The sequence below is a fragment of the Heterocephalus glaber genome, unplaced genomic scaffold (genome assembly GCF_053883595.1).
Source record: "Heterocephalus glaber isolate CG9 unplaced genomic scaffold, H.glaber_assembly_v1.0 deba00001561, whole genome shotgun sequence".
Classification (NCBI taxonomy): Eukaryota; Metazoa; Chordata; class Mammalia; order Rodentia; family Bathyergidae; genus Heterocephalus; species Heterocephalus glaber.
In genome coordinates, this window is record NW_028258349.1 from 10,979,549 (window position 1) to 11,007,265 (window position 27,717).

At 41.0% G+C, this 27,717-nt stretch overlaps 1 protein-coding gene across 1 annotated transcript; it reads right to left on the reverse strand.

Annotated features, from left to right (window-relative positions):
• Positions 1-661: 661 nt before the first annotated feature.
• Pdcd2l (programmed cell death 2 like) lies at positions 662-26,446 on the reverse strand. The gene is made up of 7 exons (XM_013077458.3): positions 26,289-26,446; positions 26,005-26,171; positions 25,821-25,881; positions 23,836-24,203; positions 22,016-22,123; positions 17,363-17,511; positions 662-839 (listed from the first exon to the last, which is right to left on the reverse strand). Exons 1-7 carry the CDS (start codon positions 26,394-26,396, stop codon positions 709-711), a joined length of 1,092 nt encoding a protein of 363 aa, XP_012932912.1. The 5' UTR covers positions 26,397-26,446; the 3' UTR covers positions 662-708.
• Positions 26,447-27,717: the final 1,271 nt, after the last annotated feature.

The following is a 27,717-nucleotide window of genomic DNA, read 5'->3' on the forward strand; positions in this document are numbered from 1 at the left end:
TGCTCTCAAGAGCAGCAGAAAGGTGGGTCAGGAATTTAGCTCAGTGGTTTCGCCACCTGCTGTGCAAGCACAAGGACCCGAGTTCGATTCCCCGGTACCAAAAAAAAAAAAAAAAAAAGCAGAAAGGAAGGAGGAAGGGCTGATAACATTGGAACTGAATAAACGGAAGACTACAAAGGTGGACAGTTGGATGGAGGGACAATGTCCAGAGAGTGAGGGCCCCTCCCTATGACGCTGCAGGAGTAAGATGGGGCCCAGGGGAGGCAGAGGGAGGATAGGCAGGGGACATGGAGTGAATCTAAGCAGCCTAGTTTTAGGCCTTGAACAGCTAGAGCAGGTTGACTGGTTTGGTCTGGCAACATCCAGAGCTGGCACCAGGGTACAGAGGCAGTCGGGTAAAGGAGGTTTCCAAACTACCACCGTGCAGAAGGCCACTGACCTGAAGGATACAGTAGCCCATGATCAAGAGGTGATCTTCATGATCTTCAGGTTCAGCACAAGAGCCAAAAAAGAAAGTGATGGTTGATAACAAATATTCAAGCTAGGGTGTGGCTCAGTGGTACAGCGTTTGCATACCATGCACAAGGGCAGGGTTCTATCCTCAGCACCACACACACACACAAAACACTTGAGGGTTAAAATAAGGTAAATACACACATACTTGTACATTAAAATTTGTTTTAATTTGTATAAATAAAAGGGAATGCTCTACTTAAATAGTAACTCATCTGGATCTTCTTGTGTAATGCAATATTCTTCCATGGGAGTCTGATGATTCTGAGGCCAGCAACTCTTCTCACATGTGTAAACTAGAACTGTTCCAAATTCTACCAAAAGATCTGAAAGATACAATATATTCTGGATTCAGCAAAGAAAGATACAAGATATACTCACAATGTGAATATTTATGCAGTGGATAGAAACAGAATTGGAGCAAGACAGCCTGGGTTCAAATCCCAGCTCTATTACTTTGAGCAATTTACCTTACCTTTCTGTGATAAAGACAGTATTATGAGCGTACCTGTTATCCCAGCACTGAGAAAAGATGGATGGAAGGGAGTCCAAATTCTTCCTAAAAAACTTGGCAAAACCTTTTTTTCTTTTTGTACCGGGGATTGAACTTGGGACCTTGCGCTTGTGAGGCAGGCGCCAGAACCACTGAGCTAAATCCCTGGCCCAGCAAAACCCTGTTGCAAAATAAAAAATAAAAAGAGCTGGGTCTGGCATGGTGGTGCATGCTTGTAATACCAGCACTCTGGGAGGGTGCAGCAAGAGTACTGCAATTTGGAGCCCAGTCTGAGCAATTTACCAATTTAGCAAGACCCAGTCTCAAAATCAATATAATCAATTTAAAATCAAAATCAATATAAGGGCCAGGGATTTAGCTCAGTAGCACCTCGCCTGCCTTGCAAGCAAAAGGTCCTGAGTTCGATCCCTGGTACCAAAAAATAAATAAATAAATAAAATCCATATAAAAGGGCTGAGGATCTAGCTCAGTGTCAAGCCCCTAAATTCAATACCCAGTAACTTACACACACACACACACACACACACACACACACACACACACAAAAGCTGGTGATCCAGCTCAGTAGTACATCTTGAGTTAGATCTCTAATACCTCAAAAAACAAGCAAAAATACCATAGTGAGGTATCATCTCAAAATTCATTAGAATGGCTACCATTAAAAAAAAAAATACGGGGCCGGGGATTTAGCTCAGTGGTTCTGCTGCCTGCCTCAAAAGCACAAGGTCCCAAGTTCGATCCCTGGTACCAGAAGAAAAAAAAAAAGGGCAGGGATTTAGCTCTGTGGTGCCACCACCTGCCTTGTAAGCACAAGGTCCTGAGTTCGATCCCAGGCACCAAAAAAAAGAAAGATAATAACCATGGGCTGGGGGATTTAGCTCAGTGGCACTGTGCCTGCCTTGCAAGCACAAGGTCCTGAGTTTAATCCCTCCCCGAAATAGCCAGGTACAGTGATGCACAACTGTAATCTAGGTACTTTGGAGGCTGAAGCAGGAGAATCACAGGTCAGAGTCCTCTTTCCTGAGCAACTTAGCAAGACCCTGTTGCAAAATAAGCAATAAAAAGGGGTGGGAGTGCAGCTCACTGGTAGAGTATGTGTTCCTAGCATTCTATCCCCAGTACAAGAAAGGGAGAAAGAAAACATGAAGACCAAGCTACTTGGAAGGGTGAAAACAGGATGATCCCTTGACTCCAGGAGCTTGAGACCAACATGGGCAACATAGCAAGACCCTGTCATAAAATAAAAATTAAATAAAATTTTAAATTTTAAAAGTAAAATAAGAATGAAAAATAGAATTACAAGCTTCTTGCTTGCTGCCATGCTGCCTTCTGCCTTCTACCTGCCATGAAATATTTCTCCTCTGCAATGCCCCTCTGCCATGCCACCCTGTGTTGGACCCAGCTGCTTATGCACTGAAAGCTCTACAAACTAATCACTCAGACCTGGACTTTTGGGAAGATGATGGGGTGGTGAACAGCAGAGAAACAACCTCTCTTAGATTTGGTGTCCAGACACTGGAATATAGCAACGTGAGGAACAGAAGAAGGAAGAAAGTGGGTCCCTGGAACCAGGCAAGGATCTGAAGTGAGAATTGAAGGACACAGGGAGAGCGAAGAAAGAGACTTCAGTGAGGAAGACAGAGATGGCAAGTGGTGCATTCTCCTTGAGCCCTGACTCACTGCATGGGAAGGGCAGCTTGGAACTGCAGACACACAGTGACTTCTGGTGACCCTAGAGGCCTCCGTGGTGAGAATCACCAATGGAACAGAACAGTGGACACAGCAGACTGCAGTGGCTAGTGAGTTATTTCCTTTAGGAAAGGACAATCGGCCAGTGGCCATTTTAGAGTGGCCAATTGAGCTCAGAACTCAGAGCAGCTGCTGGCTACATCTCGTGGCTCCGAGTATCAGGGAGAGGTAGAAGCCAGTTCAAGTCAGCACCAAGCCAAAGAGCCGAATTCAAGCCACCAGGGAGCCAAATTCAAGCTCGCTAGGGGGACCCAGGGAGTTGCAGGCTTCCAGCCTCACAGCCAGAAACATCAGTGAAATGAAATATCAATGCTTGATGGTATCAGTGTGCCTGAACAACAGTGGAACCAAAGATACAGGCTTGCTGGGAATGTCAACTACCCTACTGTAAATCTACAGCTGGCTTGCTGGGATTAATAAACAGAGATCCGGATTCTGTCTCCCCACTCTGTATACCAGTGACAGGACAGACACATGCTGAAATAGACATTTTTTCTTTTTCTTTTTTTTTTTTTTTGTGGTACCAGGGATCAAACTCAGGACCTTGTGCTTGCGAGGCAGGCATGGCACCACTGAGTTAAATCCCCAGCCCCTGAAGTAGACATTTTTGTCTTATTTTCTTCTTTTTTTTCTTTCCTTGGTTTTGTTTCATTTTCTCTTATTTTGATTGTTTGATCTTGTTTTTATATGAATGTGAACATTATTTCTAGTTTTTTTTCTTGTTCTTCTGTTCTCAACTTGTTTATATTTCTTTGTCTCCCTCCTGTCTTCACCAGTTTCCTACAGTTTGCATAATCTCCCTTTGCCCTCCAGCCTTGCTTCTAATCTCTTCCTCTCCTATTTCTCTATTTTTTCCTCCTAAACCTTTTTAAATTTTCTCCACTGAGGGTAAAATTGTCATATTGAGGGCATATTTACTGTATACAAATTTCTGATTTGTTTTAGATTTTGTTATATAACCACAAATCTAGTTCATATAATTAATGATAGCAAATTAATAGCTACTACAGTTTGTCATTTTCTAGACTGTGTTTGATGCTATTGTTATTGCTGACTGCACTACTTTAGCCATGATGACACAATTGTTCTAATCAGTTGTTCTACCTGTTATGCCAAGACTGAGACTGCCTGAGGGTCATAAAAATACTATGGGCCAGTGAAAAGAACCAGGGGCTAGGCCAAATAGGCAACTTCTCATCTCCAATAAATTGAAGAGGTAAGATCTTGCAATAAAGTCAAAACCCAAAAGCCAGCTACACCTGGATGAAACTTCCAAGAAGTAGTCATTTCCTAAGGGTTCTAAATACTAGCAATAAAGCTACTTGCCATAAGCAATTTATAAGGATCAACTCAGGGGCCGAGGATTTAGCTTAGTGGTTTCAACGCCTGCTGAGCAAGTGCAAGGACCCGAGTTCAATCCCCATACAAAAAAACAAAAACAAAAAAATAGCATGGGAAAATAAAAAATCAATCCAATAGCTGCTAGATGATGCAAAGAAGAATAAGATTGATTAGAATCAATGAAAAAGGAGGAGATAGCACAAATGACTTTTTAAAAACCTGTTCCCAGAAGTAATGGTGGAAAATTTCCCAAGCAGGGAAAAAAAATTTCACAGGCAGATAAGGGAGATATATACAACTCTAATTAGCTATGATCAAAAAAAAAAAAATCTACACCAGGGCATAGCCAAGATTCCAGAAATTCGGGCAGGGGATTTAGCTCAGTGGTTTTGCCGCCTGCCTCACAAGTGCGAGGACCCCGAGTTCGATTCCCAGTACCAAAAAAACAAACAAACAAAAAACATATTTAATTAGAAAAGAAATTCACAGACTGAAAGTCAAAGAATGGAAAAGAATATTCCATGTGACAGGAACCTGGAAAAAAGGCAGGGGTAGTATTCTATTTGCAGACAAAGTGGATTTCAAGCCAAAGACAGACAAAGGTCACTACATCCTTGTAAAGGGAACAACAGAAGAGGAAGGGATAACAATCATAAATATATATGCAGTGCATCCAACTATACAAAACAAATATCAATGGACATGAAAAATCAAATAAGCACTAATACAATTTTAATGGGTAATCTCAATACCCCACTGTCACAAATAGGTCAACTAGACAAAAAATAAACAAAGAAATATCATAAGTGAACCAAACTTTTGAAAAAATGGACTCAGTGGACGTCTACAGAGTGATCCAGTCCACATCAGACTACACATTCTTCTCAGCTGCACATGGGGTGTTCTCCAAAATAGACCGCATACTAGCTCACAGAACATGATCGAGTAAATGCAAGGAAACTAAAATTATCCCATGCATATTATGAGACCATAGTGCAATGAAATTGGAAATCAATGGCAAAAGAAACCACAAAGACTTCATAAACACATGAAAAGTAATACCCTCCTGAAAAACCAATGGGTCACAGATAAAACTAAAGAAAAAATTTGACAGTTTTTACAATGAAATGATAATGCCAAAACAACATACTAGAGCTTCTGGGATGCAATGAAAGCAGTCTTATGAGGGAAATTTATAGTGGTGAATTCATGTATCAGAAAAACAGAGCAAGCTGAAATAAACAACCTAATGTTGAACCTCAAGCTTCTAGAAAAAGAGCAAGTCAAGCCCAAAGCTCATATGAGGGAGGAAATTATAAAGATTAGAGCAGAAATTAATGCAATCAAGACAAAAAAATACAAAGAATTAATGAATCGAAGAGTTGGTACTTTGAAAGATGAAATAAAATTGACAAACCCTTAGCCAACCTTATCAAAAAAAAGGAAAGAAAAGACTCAAATCCTTGAAATTGGGAATGAAAAGGGTGAAATCACAATAGATTCTTCAGAAATCCAGAAGATCATCAATACCTACTTCAAGGACCTATATTGTAATACGATGGAAAACACAGAAATGGACAGATTCCTGGATACATATGAATTACCAAAGCTGGATCAAGAAGATATAAAAATTCTATGTTTTATTTATTTATTTTTTTCCTGGTACTGGGGATCAAACTTAGGACCTTTTTTTTGGGGGGGGGGTGTTTTTTGGTACCAGGGATCAAACTTGGGACCTTGTGCTTGCAAGGCAGGCGCTGGAACCACTGAGCTAAATCCCCGGCCCCAAACTTAGGACCTTTTAATTGCCAGGCAGGCATGGTGCCACTGAGCCACATCTCCAGCCTAAAAATTCTAAATAAACCAACATCAGTCAATGAAATTGAAGACGTAATTAAAAACTTACCGAAAAAGAAAAGCCCAGCCCTGACGGATTCACTGCTGAATTCTACAAGAATTTTAGAGAAGACCTAATTCCACTACTTCTCAAACTCTTTAATGAAATTGAAAAGGAAGCAATACTCCCAAATTCATTCCTAGAAGCAAGCATTACTCTGGTACCAAAACCAGAGAAGGATGCAACCAAAAAAGAGAACTACAGGCCAATCTCTGTAATGAACACAGAAAGAAAAATCCTCAATAAGGTCCTGACAAACAGAATGCAGCAAATCTTCAAGAATATTATACACTCTGACCAAGTAGGATTCATCCCAGGGATGCAGAGATGGTTCAACATATGCAAATCAATAGGTGTAATACATCACATTAACAGAGCCAAGGACAACAACCGTATGATCATCTTAATAGCTGCAGAAAAAGCATCTGACAAAGTCCAATACCCATTTATGATTAAAAACCCTACAGAAAACTTGAATAGATGGTCTTTATCTCAAAAGCCATCTATAACAAACCAGCAGCCAATAGCATACTAAATGGACAAAAATTGAAAGCTTTCACTCTAAAATCAGGAACAAGACATGGATGTCCACTGTCACCACTCTTTTTTTTTTTTGGTACCGGGGATTGAACTCGGGTCCTTGAGCTTGTGAGGCAGGTGGGGGCACCACTGAGCTAAATCCCCGGCCCCTACCACTCTTATTCAACATAGTTCTGGAAACATTAGCCAGAGCAATTAGACAAGAGAAGGAAATAAAAGGAATAAGGATAGGAAAGGAAGAAGTTAAATTATCATTGTTCACAGATGACATGATACTCTACATACAAGACTCCAAAATTTCCATCTAAAGACTTCTAGATTTAATATCCACCTAAAGAAGTGTGGCTGGATACAAAGTCAACATGCAAAAATTTGGGGCCAGGGATATAGCTCAGTGGCACAGTGCCTAACTGGCAAGCAGCAAGTCCTGAGTTCGATCTCCAATACCAAAACAACAACAACAAAAACAACAAAATCTATAGCATTCCTGTACACAAATAAGAAACTCACTGAGAAAGAAATGAGGGAAACAACATCTTTCAAAATAGCATCCAAACAAATAAAATAAATAGGAATCAATTTAATGAAGGAAGTAAAATACCTTCACATTAAAAACTACAGTAATGTGAAAAAGGTGATTAAACAAGAATATCTGAAAACAGATATCTCTTGTTCTTGGGTAAGAAGAGCCAATATAGTGAAAATGGCCATACTTTCAAAATTATTATACCGATTTAATGCAATCCCAATCAAAATGCCAATAACATATCTTACATTTGGAACCAGAAGAGACCTAGAATAGCAAAAGCAACTCTGGGCAACAAAGGCAAGGTGGGGGCATCACAATCCCTGACTTGAAATTTTACTACAAAGCTACTGTGATAAAAACAGCATGGTACTGGTGAAAAAACAGACCTCAGGATCAATGGAATAGATTACAAGATGCAGAAACAAGTCCAAACACACTCAGCCACCTTATGTTTTACAAAGGAGCCAAACACCTTCACTGGAAGAAAGATAGCCTCCTTAATAAATGGTGCTGGAAGAGCTGGCTTTCCACATGCCAAAGATTAAAACTAGACCCATGGCCCGGGGATTTAGCTCAGTGGCACTGTGCCAGCCTTCAAAGTGCAAGGTCCTGAGTTCAATCCCTTTTCCAAAAAAACCCCACAAAAACCAAAAAACTAAACCCATATCTTTCACCATGTACTAAACTAAAATAGAAATGGATCAAAGACTAAATATTAAAATAGAAACACTTCCTGAGTTCGATCCCTGGTACCAAAAAACAAAACAAACAGACAAAAAAACCCAGAAACACTAAACCTGCAGAAAGAGAGAACAGATAGAACTCTTGAAAACATAGGAGTAGTCAAAGACTTTATTAACAAACCCCTGATCACACAGGAACTATCACAAAGAATCAACAACTAGGATCTCATCATATTAAAAAGCTTTTGCAGGGCCGGGGATTTAGCTCAGTGGTTCCGCTGCCTGCCTTCCAAGCACAAGGTCCTGAGTTCGATTCCCAGTACCAAAAAAAAAAAAAAGCTTTTGCACAGCAAGAGAAACCACCAACAGAGTGAAGAGACAACCCACAGTGTGGGAAAAAAAATTTTGCCAGCTGTTCCTCAGACAAAGGACTAATATCTAAAATATATAAAGAACTCAAAAAAATCAGACCCCCCAGATTTAAAGACCCAATCCAAAAATGGGCATCTGAGATGAATAGACACTTCTCAGATGAAGAAGTAAAAACAGCAAATGAATATATGAAAAAATGTTCAACATCACTGGTCATTCAAGAAATGGAAAGTAAAACAATACTGAGATTCCACCTCACTCCAAAAAGAATGGCTGCTATCGGGGCTGGGAATTTAGCTCAGTGGTTCCGGCACCTGCCTCACCTGCCTCGCAAGTACAGCGCAAGTACAGTGGACCAGAGTTCGATCCCCGGTACCCACAAAAACAAACAGAAAAAGAAAACAGAGGGAGAAGAATAGCTGCTATCAAGAAATCAACCAACAACAAATACTGGAGGGGCTGTGGGGACAAAAGGAACCCTTATCTACTCTTGGTGGGAGTGGGAACCAGCGTGGAGATTCCTCAAAAAACCAGTAAGAGAGGTTTCATTTGATCCAGCTATTCCCCTTCTTGGTGCCTTCCTTAAAGAATTAAAAGCATCATACTACAGCGATATATGCACACCCACATTCATACCGGCACAGTTTGTATTACCTAAATCTTGGAAACAGCCCAAATGCCCATCAACCCACAGATGGATAAAGATGTGGATTTTTTATACAATGGAGTACTACTCTGCCACAAAGAAGGATAAGCTCAATGGATGCACCTTAAAACCATACTCTCAAGTGAAATGAATCAGACACACATGTTTAAGTACCACATTGTTTCTCTGGTGTGAGAAACCAAAAGTGTAAATAAAGACCAAAATGTGTAATAGATATTTGGAAATGGGAAGAAAATGTTCAAATGAGGAGAAGAAGGGAGAGGAGAGGAAGGAAGGAAGGAAGGGAAAGCAAAAAAAAAAGAGTAAAAGGAAAAAATTAAAAATGGAAACAAAACTTTTGTAAACAAGGAGGGGAGAGGGATTGAAGGGAGGGGAGGGGAATGAAAAAGAGGAAGCAAAAAAAAAAAAAGAAAAAAAAGGAAGCAAGATATGTCATGTATAGGTATGAATTCCCTATGATAAGTGATAATGATAAGTGTTATCATTATGTGTATCTAAAATGTACCAGTAAATTTCTAAAAATGCAAAAAAAGAATTACTCTGCAGCAAGATAAAATCACTACAAAGTAATAGACAACACAAATTCCATTTCTTTTTTTTTTTGATACCGGAGATTGAACTCTGGTCCTTGCGCTTGCAAGGCAGGCAGCGGAACCACTGAGCTAAATCCCCAGCCCACAAATTCCATTTCTGAATAAACATACAAGTGAACTGAAAGTAGGATCTGAAAGAGATATTTGTACATCTATTTCACAGCATCACTATTTACAGTAGATAAAAGTGATGAAGTTAAACAGGGATCCATGAACAGCTGAAAGAGTAAACAAAATGAGGCATATACATACAATAGAATATTGTTCAACATTAAAAAGGATAGAAATTCTGACATGTTTAAAAATGCATCGTTGAATCTTCAAGATCTATACTAAGTAAACCCCTCAAAAAGACAAATACTCTATGATTCCACTTATATGAATGTCAAGAGTAGTAACCGTTCATAGGAACAGAAGGTAGAAGGGTGGTAGCCAGAGGCTTGGGGAATCCACAGTCTTTTTGTTGTTACTTTCTGCAGTACTGGAAAATGCAACCAGAACCTGCACACTGAGCTACACTTACCCCATCTCTTTTTAAATTTTTTATCATTGTTCGTGACTTAGGCAGTGTTCCAATGATAAAAATGAATGGAGATTGATTGTAATAATATGATTATAGGGCCAGGGATTTAGTTCAGTGGTTTTGCCACCTGCTGTGCAAGCACAAGGACCGGAGTTCAATTCCTGGTACCAATCAATCAATCAATCAATCAATGTTTATATTTTAATACTACTAAACTACACACTTAAAAATAATGAAAATGGTTAAGTTTTATATGATTTAAAAAAAATTTTTTTTTTGTACCGGGGATCAAACTTAGGACCTTGAGCTTGTGAGACAGGGGTGTTGCCACTGAGCTAAATCCCTGGCCCCTATATGATATATTTTTTTGGCTTTGGTGGAAGAGGTTGAACCTAGGGCTCATGCATGTTAGCATTCATTCCACACTGAGCTACACCCCTAGCCCTTATGCTTTTCTTTTTGTGGTACTGAGCTACCCAGCCTGCACCACCACATCCAGCTACCTTTATGGATTTTTAAACATAATTAAGGGCCCGGGATTTAGCTCAGTGGTCACAGCACTTGCCTTGCAAGCACAAGGTCCCGAGTTCGATCCCTGGTACCAAAAGAAAAAAATAATAATAAACATAATTTTTTTAAAAAGTTGAAGAAAACTCCCAGGAAGCAAAACAAATATCAAAGACAGACAACAACAACAAAAATACAAGATCTTATGTACATGTACTGATTCCTCATGATTAATATAATCATTATGTACTGTAAACATGTACTGATAAAACTTTTTAAAAATTAGAAAAAAAGCAAATACAGGATTCAAATAGGAAATCACATATCTGAGTATCAGAAGTTTGAATAAAGATGAAACAAGAAAAATGGAACAGGGCTATGGGTATAGCTCAGGGGAAGAGTACTTGTTTAGCATGTAGGAAGCTCTGGGTTTGATCCCCAGCAATAAAAAAAAAAAAGGAAAAACATCATTTTAAAAAAACTGTGTTTCTAAACTATAAAACATCCACTAAGTATTCAGCCCAATGTACACTATTTCAGAATATCAAGAATAAAGTGAAAATTCTAAGAATGTGACCAAGAAGCAAAATAGTTCACAGTTAATAGTTCTGATTAATAAATCACGGGGGGGGGGGGCGGGATTTAGTTCAGTGGTTCCACTGCTTGCCTCACAAGGACCCAAGTTTGATCCCCGGTACCAAAAAAAAAAAAAAATCACAGTGGGCCAGGCATGGTGGCACATGCCTGTAATTCCAGCACTTGGGAGGCTGAGGCAGGAGGATCGCACAAGTTAAAGAATTGGGTAATACCTTAAAATTTCTGTAAAATTTTTCCAGGTTAGGATTCCATATCCAATTGTATTATGAATATTATAAATCAACTACAAAGACAATGTATTTTCTTCTCTTTCTTTTCAGTTCTGGGAATTGAACCCAGGGCCTTCACACTGAAGTACAATCCCAGTCCTATTTTTTTTTCCTGATACTGGGGACTGAACCCAGGACCTTGTACTTGTCAGGCAGGGGTGGCACTACTGAACTAAATCCTTGGCCCTTATTTTTTATTTTCAGATAGGGAGGGCCAGGGATTTAGCTCAGTAGTTCTGCCACCTGCCTTGCAAGCGCAAGGACCCTAGTTTGATCCCCGGTACCAAAAAAAATTTTTCAGACAGGGCGTAAGTCCCTAAATTTGCCCAGGCTGGGCTCAAACGTCTTTTTTGTTTTTGTTTTTTCATTTTTTGAGGCAAGGTCTCACTATGTAACCTAGGCTAGCCTTGAACTCATGGGGATTCTCCTGCCTGAGCCTCATGAGTGCTGGGCTCAAACTTTAATCTTCCTACCTCAGCCTCCTTGGAGTGCTAGGATTACAGGTGAATGCCATCATCCTCACCTCAGAATAAATGTATTTGCAAACTCATATGATATGTAAAAATAGATCTCCTAGTCATGCTCAGCGGCTGATGCCTGCAATCTCAACACTCTGGGAGGCTGAGGCAAGAGGATGACAAATTCCAGCCAAGACTGGACAACTAAGTGAGACCCTGTTTCAAAATTAATTAAGTACTAAAAGAGGACTGTAATCCACCACTTGGGAGGCTGAGGTAGGAGGACTGCTGTGAATTCAAGGCCAGCCTGGGCCTTAACTGCGTAGTGAGACCCTGTCTCGAAAAACAAAAACAGGGCCAGGGATTTAGCTCAGTAGTTCCAGCACCTGCCTTGAAACCACAAGGTCCAGAGTTCGATCCTCAGTATCAAAAAAAAAAACAAACCGAACCAAAACCAAAAAAAAAATACAGCACTGGGCCCTGGGCACTGTGATGGAACCAGGAATTTTTTTTAGGGGGTGGGTAGCATGACGGTGGTCATTAGAGAGTGAGCACAGCCTGACAGGTAAACGCCCCTGGTCTCTTCCCTCAACCCTACCAGAATATTGAGCAAGTGGGCTGGGGCCCAGACCAGGAGCCAGGAGGACCTGGCAGTTACCCAGAAAGTATACAAATGGGAGAAGTGGGTCACGGTTGGTGACTTGTCCCTCCAAATCTCCAAGTGGGTTCCTGTGATGGAGCCAAAGGTTGATGATTTAAAAAAGAGTAAGAAAAAAGGCAAAAGCAAAGATGAGAAGTAGGGCTTGGACGTGACCATACTGGCAAATACAAAATGGCAAATAAGTACATAAAAGATGCTCAAAAATCATCAGTTAACCGGTTTTCTACATGCCAAAGATTGAAACCAGACCCATTATCTTTCACCATGCACTAACCTGAAATCGAAATGGATCAAAGATCTAAATATTAAAACAGAAACACTAAATCTGCTGGAAGAGAGAATAAGTACAACGCTTGAGGACACTGGCGTAGGCAAAGACATCATGAACAAAACTCAGACGACACAAGAAATAGTACAAAGAATCAACAACTGTGACCTCAGCTTATTAAAAATCTTCTGCACAGCAAGAGAAACCACCAACAGAGTGAAAAAACAACCCATAGTGTGGGAAAGATTTTTTTACCAGCTATTCATCAGTAAAGGACTATTACCTAGAATATATAAAGAACTCAAAAATATCAGACCCCCCAAATTTAAAGACCCAATCCAAAAATGGGCATCTGAAATGCAAAGACACTTCTCAGATGAAGAAGTAGAAACAGCAAATAAATGTTTCAAAAAATGTTCAAAGTCACTGGTCATTTGTGAAATGCAAATTAAAACAATGCTGAGATTCCATCTCACTCCAGAAAGAATGTGTGCTAACAAAAAAATCACCCAATAACAAATGCTGGAAGGGGCCGGGGATTTAGCTCAGTGGTTCTGGGGCCTGCCTCTTCTGGTGCCTGCCTCGCAAGCACAAGGTCCCGAGTTCGATCGCAGTACCAAAAAACAAAAACCCCACAAATGCTGGAGAGGCTGTGGGGAAAAAGGAACCCTTCTCCATTGTTGGTGGGAGTGTAGACTGGTGCAACCACTGTGGAAATCAGTGTGGAGACTTCTCAAAAAACTAAAATTAGAGGTTATACTTGACACAGCTATATCTCTTCATGGGATCTTCCTGAAAAAAAAAATGTGGTGTTGTTTTTTTTTTTAATACAATGGAGTATTGCTCTGCCAGAAAGAAAGATGAGCTTCAGACATTTATAGCTAAATGAATGGACCTCGAGACTATACTCTTAAGTGAAATAAACTGGACACACATGTTTAAATACCACATTGTTTCTCTGGTGTGAGAAACTGAGAGTGGAAATAAGGACTAAGATGTGTAATAGATACTGGGAAATGTGAAGAAAATGTTCAAATGGGAAGGGGAACAAAGGAGGAGGGCAGGTGAAAGGAAGGAAGGGACAAGAAAAAAAGTGAAAATAGAAGAAAAAATGGAAACAAAGCTTTTGTACATAGGGAAGGGAGGGGCCTCGAGGTGAGCAATGGGATAAAATTTAAAAAAGAAGAAGAAGAAAGCCATCAGTCATTAGAGAAAAACCATGAGATATGACTATATACCTATAAGCCTGGGCAAAATTAATAGACTGAACATACCACATAGTGAAAAGGATGTACAACTCTCATAAATAGCTGGCTAGTATACAAATGGTACAATCACTTTGAGAAAGAGTCTGGGAGTGTCTTAAAAAACTACGTACAGGGCCAGGGATTTAGCTCAGTGGTTTCGCCGCCTGCTTTGCTACGCAACCCGAGTTCAATCCCCGGTATCAAAAAAAACAAAAACAAAAACAAAAAAACTACATACCCACATTTACCATATGAACAAGCGATTCCACTCCTAGGTATTACCGAAGAATAATGAGTCTATGTCCATACAGAATATTTGAGCAAAAATGTTCACAGCAACTTAAATTTTTTTTTTTCTTCTGGTACCAGGGATCAAACTCAGGACCTTGTGCTTGTGAGGCAGGTGTGGTGTCACTGAGCTAAATCCCTGGCCCAACAGCAACTTAATTTGTTAACAGCACCAAACAGAAAAATACATCACATCCTTGAAAAGGTCAACGGATAAAAAATTATGATATACTCATAAAATGAAGTATTACTCAGAACAAGGTATGAATTATGGATACAAACAACATGGATTCCATACATAAAAATTCTAGAAAATCCAAACTAATCTACAATAACTTAAAGTTCAAAGGTTGGGGAGGGAACCCAAAGGAGCTTGAGGAAATTTCTGGAGGTGACAGACATGTTCATTATTTTAATTATGTTAGTGATGATTTCACAAGTATATACCCATGTCAATACTTTACATCCTATTTAAATACACACTGGGGCTGGGGATTTAGTTCAGTGGTTCTAGCGCCTGCCTGGCATGCGTAAGTTCCTGAGTTTGATCCCTGGTACCCAAAAATAAATAAATAAATTAATAAATAAATTAATTAATTACATACTATTCATCATATGACAATATATCTGAAAAAACCTATTTGCTGTTACACAGCATGGAAAAAAATTCCCCAATTATATAAAAAAGAAAAAAATAGACTGCAAAATAGTATGTATATCTTTATCCACCAATCTGTTACATACATATTTTTGTTGTTGTTGTTGTTGTTTTTTTGGTACTGGGGATTGAACTCGGATCCTTGCGCTTGTGCAGCAGGCAGCAAAACCACTGAGCTAAATCCCCGGCCCCTTTTACATACATATTTATGTGTGTTTATGAATAAAATACATTTAGAGGAGAGTATGGAAAACTAAACTCATCATTGGAAAAATAAAGAAGACTCTGCTTTGAGAGGCTGAGGCAAGAGGATCACAAGTTCAAGCCCAGCCTGGGCAACATAATAACTCAGCAAGATCCTCTGTCAAAATAAAAAATAAAACAAGAGCTAGGAGCCAGGCATGATGGTGCATGTCTATAATCCCAGCACTTGGGAGGCTGAGGCAGGAGGACTGCCATGAGTTCAAGGCTAGCCTGGGCTATAGTGAGTCCAAGGTCAGCCTGCACTACAAAGCAAGACCTTGTCTCAAAAGAAAATCCACCCCGACCAAAAAAGAAAAAAAGCTAGGAATGTAGAACAGTGCAAAGGCCCTGGGGCTCAATCCCCAACACTAATTTAAACAACAACAAAAAACCACTTGGTTCCCAAGGTGGCATTATTGGTAGATGCTGTGGACTTTTAGGAGGTGGGGCCTACAGAGAGGTTCTGAAGTCTCTGGGGATAGGACCTGTATTAGTTACTTTGCTCTTGCTGCTGAGACAAAATACTCGACACCCAAAGTTAAAGGGGGAAAGGCTTATTTAGCTCACAGTCTATAGAGGTTTCAGTCCATAGTCAGCTGGCTCCAAGGCAGGGTGGCACAGAAGACAGGCATTGCAGAAGAAAAACAGCTCATGACAGGCAGAAGGTAGCAAAGCAAGCAAGGGACCTTAGCAGCTTTTCTCTGCCCCTTTTATATTCTATCTAGGCTACCAGGATTAGGGCGGTACCAAATTAATCAGTGGACTGACTGAGTAATCACCCAGCCTTAGCCCTAGCATTTTGGTACTGGGGATGGAACTCGGGTCCCTATGCTTGCAGGACAGGTGGCAGCTACTGAGCTAAATCCCCAGCCCAGCCCTCGCATTCTTAATCCTAGCATTGCATGATGAATCAGTCACACACTCTAGATTCAGCCACCTCTGAAAAAGCCCCAACTACGACTGTCTAAGGTTTTGGGGGGGACATCTAAACAAGTCATAACAAGACCCATAATAAGTCGTACAAAAGAAGGTACTACCTTTACTTTTTCGGGGGGGGGGGGGTGGTACCAGGGATTGAACTCAGGTCCTTGTGGTTGCACAGCAGGCGCTGAAACCACTGAGCTAAATCCCCAGCCCATGACTTTTACTTTTATACGCTAACTGCCTCAGGTATTTTGTTATGACAATGTGATGCTGGACCAATACAAAATATTACTTTCATTATAAAAATGTTAAAGAAGCCAGGTGTGGTGGCACACACCGGTGGAAGCTGAGGCAGGAGAATCACTGCAAGTTCAAGGCCAACGTGGGCTATGTAGTAAGTTCAAAGCCAGCCTGAACTGCATAGTGAGACCCTGCCTCAGAAAATAAATAAATAAATAAACAAATAAATAAATAAATAAAATTTTTTAAATGTTAGGATTTTCTTCAAAAATATTAGGAAAGTGAAGACTATGTAATGATGATAATGTAAAATAACTGTCATAGGACCAGGCATGGTGGAGCATGCCTGTAATCCTAGGACTTGGGAAGCTGAAGTAGGAATATTACTTCAAGTCGAGGCCAGCCTGGGCTACATAGGGAGACCCTATCTCAAAAAAGAAAACAAACCTGTAATTGTTAGAAAGCAATTTATTTATTCATTTTTCACTCGTTTTTTGAGATGAGATCTCACTCATGTTGCCCAGACTGGCCTCAAGCCATCTTCTAGCCTCAATCATCCAAACTGATGGGATGATAGGCACATACCACTATTCCAAGTTAAGTAGTGTTTTCATGTGAACATTTTTTTGGTCATTTGAGACAGACTCTAAATGCCTGCAGGGCCAGGCGTGTAGCACAGTGGCACCTGCTTGCCTGGCAAGTTCAAGGTCCTGAGTTCAATTCCTAGTAGTAAAAAAACAAACAAACAAAAAAGACAGCTTCCCTTTAAATCAACCTAATTGTCTATTAGTGCTTCTGTTGGACTGCTGGGTTATAAATTTCTTAAAACAGGGCCGGGGATTTAGCTCAGTGGTTTCACCGCCTGCTGCACAAGCACAAGGACCCAGATCCCTGGTGGCATTAAAAATAAATAAATAAATAAACAAACAAATAAAAATAAATTTTTAAAAACAATTTTAATTTCCCAAATTTTCCACAATATGCTGTGGTATTTTATAATTAAACAACAGTCTTCCATTTTAATATAATTCCAAAATAATGCCAGAAATCCACAAATCAAAATTAATAAAGAGCTTCTTACCTGAATTAGCATTTCTGAGCATGCTGACCAGTGCTGGCATAAGCTGAAACTCAAACGTCCTTTGGCCTCCACAGTAATTGCAGGCTGGAACTTCAGAGACTTCCAGGATGGGGTGTGTCAAAAAGAGTGGTTCTCCACTCCACGAATACCTAGGACGGGGAAGATGAAGAACTGAAGCAAAGCCATATACATTTTTTTTTTTTTTTTGGTACCAGGGATAGAACTCAGGACCTTGTGCTTTCGAGGCAGGCAGCAGAACCACTGAGCTAAATCCCCGGCCAAAGCCATATTCATTTAAGACACAACCCAACAATGAGGCTGTCCACTGCAAACTTACTTTCTTGTAGAATTATCATGAGCAAACAAGAGAGCACATCAAAGCCCCTAGAGCAAAAAGTAGCAAGTAGCAAGTCTGTAAAACCACAGCAAGACACCTAAAGCCACAGCAAAATGTAGACCCAGTTCAAGGGCAGATTAAATGGACTAAGATCTGGTCTGCTGTTCTTCAACACATAGTTTCTGGCAAATAACAAAAACAAAAATTACTAGATAAGGAGGAAAATTTAAACCATGAAGAAAGGTAATACAAGACCCATATACAAGATGATGGACCTATAACATGACACTATTGTATTTTGTTTTGTTGGGTTTTTTTTCTTTTTTTTCTTTTTTTGTGGTACCGGGGATCAAAGTCAGGAACTTGCGCTTTCGAGGCAGGCAGTGGCACCACTGACCTAAATTCCCGGCCCTTATTTTGAATTTTTGGTTTTTTGGTTTTTTTGGTACCTGGGATCGAATTTGGGACCTTGTGCTTTCGAGGCAAGCGGCAGAACCACTGAGCTAAATCCCGGGCCCTATTTTGGTTTTTTAAGACAGGGTCTCACTATGAATTCCAGACAGCCCTTGAACTCACTATGTAGCCCAGGCTGGCCTCAAATTTGTGGTGATCCTCCTGCCTCAGCCTGCCAAGTGCTACAATTTTAGCTGTGTGCCACCATAACCAGCTATAATATAAGGATTTTAAAGTATCAGTAACAAATATGTAAAAGAATACCATTGTGCCAGGCATGGTGCCGCATGCTTACAAGCACAAGGTCCTGAGTTTGATCCCCGGCCCTCCCCCCTACTAAAATTTTAAAAAAGTAGAAAATATATATCCAGTTACAGGAGGTTCTTGTGCATGAGGATTAAGGGATTTTAACATTCCTCTCTCGATAGTTGGTAAACAAGACAAAAGTAATCAGTAATAAATAAAACCTGAAAAAAAAAAATTAAATAAATAAATAAATAAAACCTGGTGTGGCAACAACTGGATATTCAGCTCCACACCTGCCTGGAAAGCACAAGGTCCTGAGTTCAATTCCAAGTACCGGAAAAAAAAAAAAAGGATATTTAAATGGAAAAAAAAGAACCGTGACCCACTTATACCACATATAAAAATTCACTCTAAATGGATCATAGACTTAATATAAATCCTAAAACTAAAAACAAGATCTCAAAACAACACAGGAAAAATTCTGTTACCTTGGGCTAGGTAGGTAGATTTCGCAGGAAGAAAAGGTATGAACCATCAGACTGGGGTACAGCTCAGGAGTAGCATGCATGAGAATAAGCATAAAAAAACTCAAAACTTGGTGGGGATGTAGCTCAGTGGTAGGATGCTTGCCTAATGTACCTGAGGTCCTGTGTTCCATCCCCAGCTCTACAAAAAATAAAGCCCCTCAAAATTGTTAATTTGGCCTTAATCAAAATTTAAAACTTCTCTTCAAAAGTCACTGTTACCAAGATGCAAAAAAAAGCTACAGATAAGGAGAAAATATATGAAATGCATATATTTGAGAAAGGATTTGCATCCTGAACATATGAAAACTTTCTACAATATAACAACCCAATAAAAATATGTCTAAGATTTGAACTTATACTTTGCTAAAGATGATATACAAGGGTTAACAGAAAAATACAGTGCATGTTTAAATTTTTAAAAACGTAATACAGGAAAAGATACATTGCCATTAATCTCCCCCAAAATACTACCCTCACTTGGCACATACTCATACCATCTTTCTTGCCACTTTTGTTTTTTGGAGTTTGTTTATTTTGAGACAGGGTCTCACTATGTAATTCAGGCTCGCCTTGAGTTCACTATGTAGCCCAGGCTGGCCTTGGATACACAGAGATCCTCCTGCCTCAGCCTCCAGAGTGCTTGGATTACAGACATGCACCACTATGCTCAGCTGATTGACACTTCTGGAAGCAGTTCTAGAAGTTCTCTTTTGTAAGTGTCTTGACAAAGTATGATCAATAATACAGTGAATACTGTTGCTAAGTTCCATCCAACCAAAAGGTAGAGTTATACAAACTACAATGTGTTCTCATCCACCTTATTCACCAGATTTGCAACATACAACTTCTGGCTTTTCCCTAAAGTCAAAATGACCATGAAAAGTCAAAAGTTCTGAATTGATTCAGGACATGAAGGTAGCCACAACAGCACAACTAAAGATGCAAAAGGACTTCCAGAACTCCTTCAGAAAATGGCAAGAATGATAAGTGTTTGAAGTGAAGGGGGGGTAGTATGAGGGGGAATAATGAAGATGTGTTTTTTACTGTAATAAAATCTTAAAATTTGGCTGGGGATTTAGCTCAGTGGTTCTGCTGCCTGCCTTGCAAGGGCAAGGACCCGAGTTCAATCCCCAGTACCAAAAAAAAAAAAAAAGAAATCTTAAAATTTAAACACTGTATTTTTCAATCATACCTTGTATAAAGGTGGAAAAGTACAGAAAAGAATGCTCAACAGCTTTTAGTCTTTGGACAAATGCAAATTAAAATCACAATGAAATACTACTATATAACTTCTAGAATGGCTGACTTAAAAACTTAACAGGGGGGCCGGGGATTTAGCTCAGTGGTTTCACCGCCTGCTGCGCAAGTGAAATGACCCGAGTTCAACTGCCGGTACCAAAAAAATAAAAAATGTAGGACACAGTATGTAATAGAACCCTTCCTTTTGTGTAAGAAAATAAGCTGGGGGAAGGGAATAATATACAATCATATTGTTTGTATGTGTATAAACAAACTCTGGAAAAACACATAACAAACTAACAATAGTGGTTACCTAAGGAGACCAGAAATGGTTGGAAAGGAGTTACTTCATTGTATTCATACATTTATGCTTATGCATATAGTTTTACTTTCTTTTCTTTTTTTGGTGGGGGGGGGACACAGCATCTCACTCCATTCCCTAGGCTGGTCTTGAGCACATAAGCTCAAGTGATCCTCCTGCCTTAGACTCCTGAGTAGCTGGGAAGACAGACACTCAGCATCATACCTGGTTATTTTTATGTTTCAGCATTATGAATATATTACCTATTGGAATTTTAACTTTTAAAAAAAGTCCAGGGCCGGGGATTTAGCTCAATGGTTCGACCTCCTGCCTCACAAGCACAAGGTCCTAAGTTCGATCCCCAGTACCAAAAAAAAGAAAAGGTCAAAAAAATACTTTGCAGAATTTTTTTTTTTTTTAGTACCAGGGATCGAACTCGGGTCCTTGTACTTGCGAGGCAGGTGGAGGAACCACTGAGCTAAATCCCCAGCCCTACTTTGCAGAATTTTTAATGTTACCTCTTAATAAGTGCTTATTGAATAAGAAACAAGATATAGGGCCAGGGGGGCTGGGGATTTAGCTCAGTGGTTCCAGCACCTGCCTCACAAGCACAAGGTCCTGAGTTCGATGCCCAGTACCAAAAAAAAAGATATAGGGCCAGGGATTTAGCTCAGTGGTTCCACTGCCTGCCTCGCAAGTGTAAGGTCCCAAGTTTGATCCCCAGTACCAAAAAAAAGAAAGAAACAAGATATATATACTTTATAATCCCAGTTACAGTGTTGTTGTTTTTTCTTTTTCTTTTTTGGTACCAGGGATCAAACTAAGGACCCTGCACTTTTGAGGCAGGTGCAGTGCCACTGAGCTAAATCCCTGGCCCCAAGGTATGGTGTTTTTTGTTTTAGGTCTGGATATTGAGCCCAGAGCCTTCACACTCAACTTCATTTCTAGCCCTTTACTACTTTGAAACAGGATTTTACCTAAATCCTTAAATGCCCCACTTGGGCTCAAACTTGTGATCTTCTTGCCTCAGCCTCCCAGAGTGCTGGGATTACAGGTGTAGGCTACCATGGCTGGCTTCTATTATGGCTTTTAAAAATACACACATAATCCCCGGTACCAAAAAAAAAAAAAAAAAAAGATTAGTAAGTAAAAATACACACATACATGTACCTATATGCAGAAAAAATAAGTGAAGGTAGGGGCCAGAGATTTAGCTCAGTGATGCCATGCCTGCCTGGCAAGCATAAGGTCTTGAGTTTGATCCCCGGTACCGAAAGGAAAAAAAAGTGAAGGTGATATTCTAAAATCTAAGCAATGGTTCTTTCTTGGTTTGGGGAATACTGGGATCTTGGTTTTGTCATTATACTTTTCTTACGATTTTTTTTTTCAAGGAAAGGTACTGCTATGTAGTTCAGGCTACCTTGAACTCTTGGCAATCCTCCTGCCTCAGCCTCCCAAGTGCTAGGATTTTGGAGTGTACTACCACACCCAGTTCTACCACAAATTATTCTTATAATAATAAATAATGAAAGAAAATGTTCCTCTTTTACCTTAAAATCTGCTCCTGACAAACAGCAATTCTCTTCATGAATTTGTAAAACATTTGATCTCCACTTTTAATTTTGGTCTTCTCATATTTTTCATCACCATTAGAAAAACTAAAAAGAAAACCAAACCACTTTTGAGTGTGAATATCCAGAGAATTACAGTATTTAGAAGACAAAATAAAATTATTTATTTACTTATTTATTTTTTGGTACCAGGAATCAAACTCAGGGACTTGTGCTTTGGCAGGCAGGCACTATACCGCTGAACCCTATAAAAAAATTTTTTTTTCGTACCGGAGATCAAACTTTGTGGTTGTGAGGCAGGCGGTGGAACCACTGACCTAAATTCCCAGCCCTAAAATAATTTTCTTTAAAAAATTTAAAGCCAGGCACAGTGGTTGGACACCTGCAATCTCAAGAGGCAGCAAAATCACCTTGAGTTTCAGGCCAGCTTGGGTGACATAATTTGTTCAAGGGCAGCTATAAGCCAAACGCTGCTGATGCACGCCTGTAACCCCAGCACTTGGGAGGCTGAGGCAGGGAGATTGACAGGAGTTGAAGTCAGGCTTGGCTACATAGTGAGTTCAAAGTCAGCCTGAACTACATAGTGAAACCCTGTCTCAAAAACAAGGGTTGGGGATTTAGCTCAGTGGCACTGAGCCTGCCTGGCAAGCGCAAAGTCCTGAGTTTGAATCCCATTTTGGGGGGAGAAGGGAAACAACAACAAAAAAGTCATTATGTCCCATTGACTCTCTCCATCAGATTGTTTTCAAACATTAACATGTATCAGGCAGTTCTTTTTAACATTATTCTGAAAAAGCCTACAAGTGAGACAGCTCTGATAAGGAAACCAGGTCACCTCTCCAAATATCCTGTTTTAATTCTATCACTGTAATAACAAAGTGATCATTCTTACATTTTAGTGCTTTGGTTTGGTTTATAATGCCTTTCAAGATCTAGTCTCTCACCTGACTCCAGAAATTGATAAAGTGGAGAAGAGAGATATCATTATCCCTACCATTTTATAGATGAGAACTAAGGATGAGGAAGGGCCTCGAAGGTCTTGAGCCAGGTGTGGAGCCTCAGCCAAGACTCAATAAATAAACGGGATTTTTCTAACTCATCTGTCTCTGTTATAAAGACATTTAAAAACAGAGCCAGGAGTGGTGGCATAGGCATGTAATCCCAGCTTCTCAAGAGGCTAAGGCAGGAAGACTGCAAATTCCAGGCCAGTCTGGGAAATTTAGCAAGACCCTGTCTTAAAATAAAAAATGGCTGCCAGCCCTGTAGCTCAGTGTGAAGATTCTAGGTTTAATCCCCAGTACTGCATTCAATCAATCAATCAATCAATCAGTCAGCCAAGGCAGGCTGGGAATGTAGTTTACCACTCACTGGGTTCAATCTCTGTAAAACAAAGAAAAAAAAGACATTTGAAACAGAAAAGGGAATGGGGATGTAGCTCAGTAGCAGAGTGCTTATCTAATATGTATAAAGCCCTTGGTTCAATCCCCAGCAATGAAAAAAAGAGAAAAGAATGTTAAAGATACAGTGAATTCATCTTCTGAAAATATTTGGCATCTTTCTGTATATCTTGGTTCTTCTTCTTGAGGGCATTTATGCACACAATCGGGTGTTTTGAAGTTCCCAGAGGCTGTCTGACAAGGAGTGTCTTTGTCTCTCTCTCTTAATCAAGAGGAGTGAAGCAGAAAGGTCCTACCATAGGAATTCTGTCTGAAAGTTTCCCTAGGTCCTGGGGCAAAACCAAAGGATACCTATTGTGGTGGCTTCCAGACCAAGTCACCGCTCAGCACACACATTCTCACCTCTGGGAAAGCAACTGCTCCATATCAACTCCTTCCCTTTGCTGGTAGTCCTTCAGAAGGCTATGGGCATGATCTAGACTAGCAAAGTCTCTGTAGTCATCCTCATCTACGACACAGATGTAGTAGGGCAGGAACTGCAGCACCGTAGGAGAAATGGCCATCCCTTCCCCTGGAGGTGCAGAGTGAGCAGCAGGCAGGAGGGTGTCCTGCAGACAGAGGTCTTGGAGCTGGGCAGTCCAGTCTACATCTTTGGCACTGTTAGAATCATTTCCAAAACCTAAGGTAAGCTGTGGTGGAGGCACCTCCTCACTGTCACTTCCCCAGTCATCTGCACCTTCGCACCAGTTCTCAGCGGCAAGGTCATTTTCCTGTTTCAGGAAGAATATCCAACGCATAAGGTCTAAGCATTTCATCTATTCCTCTGGCTTTAGTCACCCATTCCTTCACCTTCCTGAGGGAGCCTTCACACAGCCCCTTCCTCTCTTGGCACACTCCAATTCAACTTCTTGGACTCCTATCTACTCAAAGCATGTCAGAAGTGACTTGAGGCCAGGGATTTAGTTCAGTAGTTTTGTCACCTCCTGCACAAGCACAAGGACCGAGTTCGATCCCCGGTACCAAAAAAAAAAAAAAGAAAGAAAAAAGAAATGACTTGAATCCTCATCTTTTCAGGGACGGTGTGACAGATGTAACACGTGGTTTCTTTAACCATGTGATTCAAAATCTTTTGTGCTTCATGTATTGCACAGACTGAAAGAATATTTTCCAGACTTCCTGACAACTAGGGTTTCAATATGATCAGAGGATTGCTAATCGGGTCTATTAGTGAAAAACAATCCTGAGACAGAATGAAGTGGAAAGAAATGCCATGAAGCAAAATCGAGGCAGTAAACCAAGGATAAAGAACCAAGAGTTCTGTGACAAGGGCAGCTTCCAGTTCACAAGACTACACTAAAGCTTCCTGACTGCACAAGATGTAGCCTGGTAGATGGGTCAGTTCTGAGATGTTATTCTGGAGGTCATTCCTGAAATAGCTTCCTTCAGCCTAAGCAGTTAATAAAGATTTAAATCCCCAGGGGATTTAGCTCAGTGGCACGCTGTCTGCCTCGAAAGCGAAAGGTACTGAGTTCAATCCCCGGTACCAAAAAAAAGATTTAAATCCTTGTGTTACATCTCTCAGATGAAAAGGGTCAAAGTGTTTTTCTACGACTTGAAATTGAACCCTGAATCCTTGTTATTCCTTGTATTGCTAGTATTATGCCTGGCACATATAAATATCCAGTGTATAAAGAGACCTCAGCAGGCAAAGGGAGGATGAATTTTGTTGTGCAGTTACCAACCTGCCTGACTTTTCAATTCAATAAACTTGCATTTTATCTTATTAAATGTGTTATAGATGTACATATATTCATATCACATTATATATACTAAACATATATATGAATTACACCCGTGCATTTTCCCGGCAGAAAAAAATCAGTAAACCAGGGCTGGGGATTTAGCTCAGTGCTTCCGGCGCCTGCCTCGCAAGTGCAAGGTCCCGAGTTTGATCTCCGGTACAAAAAAAAAAAAAAAAAATCAGTAAACTATGTGTCACGAGACCTTCAGTGTAAATTAAAAGAACTCACAAAGCCTGGAATTTAGCTCAATGGTTTCGCCGCCTGCCTCGCAAGCGCAAGGTACTGAGTTCGATCCCCGGTACCAAAAACAAACAACCAAGGTTTACAGCGAGGCCTGGTGGCGCACGCCTGTGATCTCAGCACTCTCTCAGCATTCCGGAGGCTGAGGCAAAAGGAGGGTGGGGAGTTCGAGGCCAATCTGGGCTACATAGTGAATTCAAGGGCAGCCTGAACTACACAGCGAGACTCTGTCTCAAAACAAAAAACAAAACCAAACCTCACGGCTTAAAAGTTTGTCTTAAAAGACATTCTGAAAAATATTCTCCACTGTATTCCAACAAAACATAACATGGCAAACCACTTTACCTGAGCGTCCTGCGTCTCTTTCTCTCGCACCTCCAGACACTGGGAGCGGAACACCTTCCAACTTCAGGGTAGACACACGTCCGTGAGTGCTTCAACCAGCCAGTCCCAACCCAGCGCGCCTCCCCAGACACCGCCCTCTCGCCCTGACGCCCGGGGGCGGCTCCAGGGCTTATCTCCCGCCTACCTGCGCGCCCCGCAGTCGCCGCACCTAGGGCGGGCGCAAGCGAACACATGCAGTTGACGATGAAAGGGGGAGCCTTCCAGGGGGCAGTACACCTGCACGACCAGGACGAGTGGCTGCCTGCAGCGTTCACACTCCGGCCTCGGCGCTGCTAAGGCGGGCAGGACGTCCTGAGGAGGGGGTGTGAAACGCTTCAGATCCCGACTCTACACCAGGACCTCGCCCACTTCCTCACTGCGTGCCCTTCACCAGCACCCGCCGACCCTGGCTCCGGCGCCAGTCCTCACCGGAACGCCACCCAACTTGCTAGCAGTCCAGGAGCCCGGCCCCGTGGAAGTGCCTTGCACTGCTACGTCCCGAAGCCCTAATAGCACTGACTTCCCAGACGCCGCCATGACAACCGGACACGCACGTGAAAAGAAAAACTACGGTAGCTGAGAGGTTGCACCTCTCTGCGCAGGCGCGCTGTCCACATCACGGAGATGGCCCCGCCCCGGATTACTATCCGCAGGGGATGCTGATTTACTGTAAAGCGCTTGGACTCGGTTTCCCGAATGTACAAATAGCTGATCTCATGGGCTCGAGGTCCGAGGGCCCGCAGGAATTACGTATCTCCTAATGTCCTGCGGAAGAAAACACACTATCTGCTAGGAAATTAGCCTTACCAGCAAACAATTGTAGGACATATAATGGTATCTACAGATAACAAAAGGAAAGAAATTTGAGAGATAAACTGGGTGTGGTGGTGCATGGCTGTAATCACAGCATTCGGAAGACCGAGACAGAAGGATCACCACGAGTTCGAGGCCCGCCTGGGCTACATAGTGAGTTCAAGGCCGGTCTGAACTATACAGGGAGACCCTGTGTCAAAACAAAACAAAAAAAATCGAGGTATATACACTGTAATGCATATAGATAAAATGATAATATCTGCTGTAACAAAAAGGGGTGTTATCGATGCAATAAAATTGTCATGAGCCGGGGATTTAGCTTAGTGGTTTCGCCGCCTGCCTCGAGAGCTCAAGGACCGGAGTTCGATTCCCGGTACCAAAAAATAAAAATAAAATGGGCCATGAGTTCATAATTGTTAACATTTAGTGCCAGACATGGAAGGAGGTTTATTATACTATTCAACTTTTATATGTCGGTAATTTTGTGTAATAAGAGTCTTCAAATGGCTGTGATACAGCATGAATGAATTTGAAACTCTTGCTGAAGAAGCCAGACAAAAGGCTGTGTTCTGGGAAGAGCAAAATTTAAGTGAAAGAAACCATATCAATGGTTCCCAAGATTTAGGAGGTCAGAATTGATCACAGAGGGGTCCCATGAACTTCTGAGGTGAAGAAAATGCTAAATGTCCCAATTGTGGTCATTGATTATATACTACATTTGTCAAAACTCAGGGGCCTGGGATTTAGCTCAGTGGTTTCGCCGCCTGCTGCACAAGTGGAAGGACCCGAGTTCGATCCCCGGTACCACACACACAAAAAAAACAACTCAGAACTGTTTACCAAAGAAAGGTGAGTTTTACTACATGTAAATTATACCTCAATAAACCTGACATTTAAAGAATTTAAATTGTGGCTGGGTGCACTGGCACATGCCCATAATCCCAGCACTCTGGGAGGCTGAGGAGGCAGGAGAATTCCAAGTTCAAGCCCAGCCTGCACAATTTGAGACCCTGACTCAAAATAAGAAATAAAAAGGGCTGAGGAT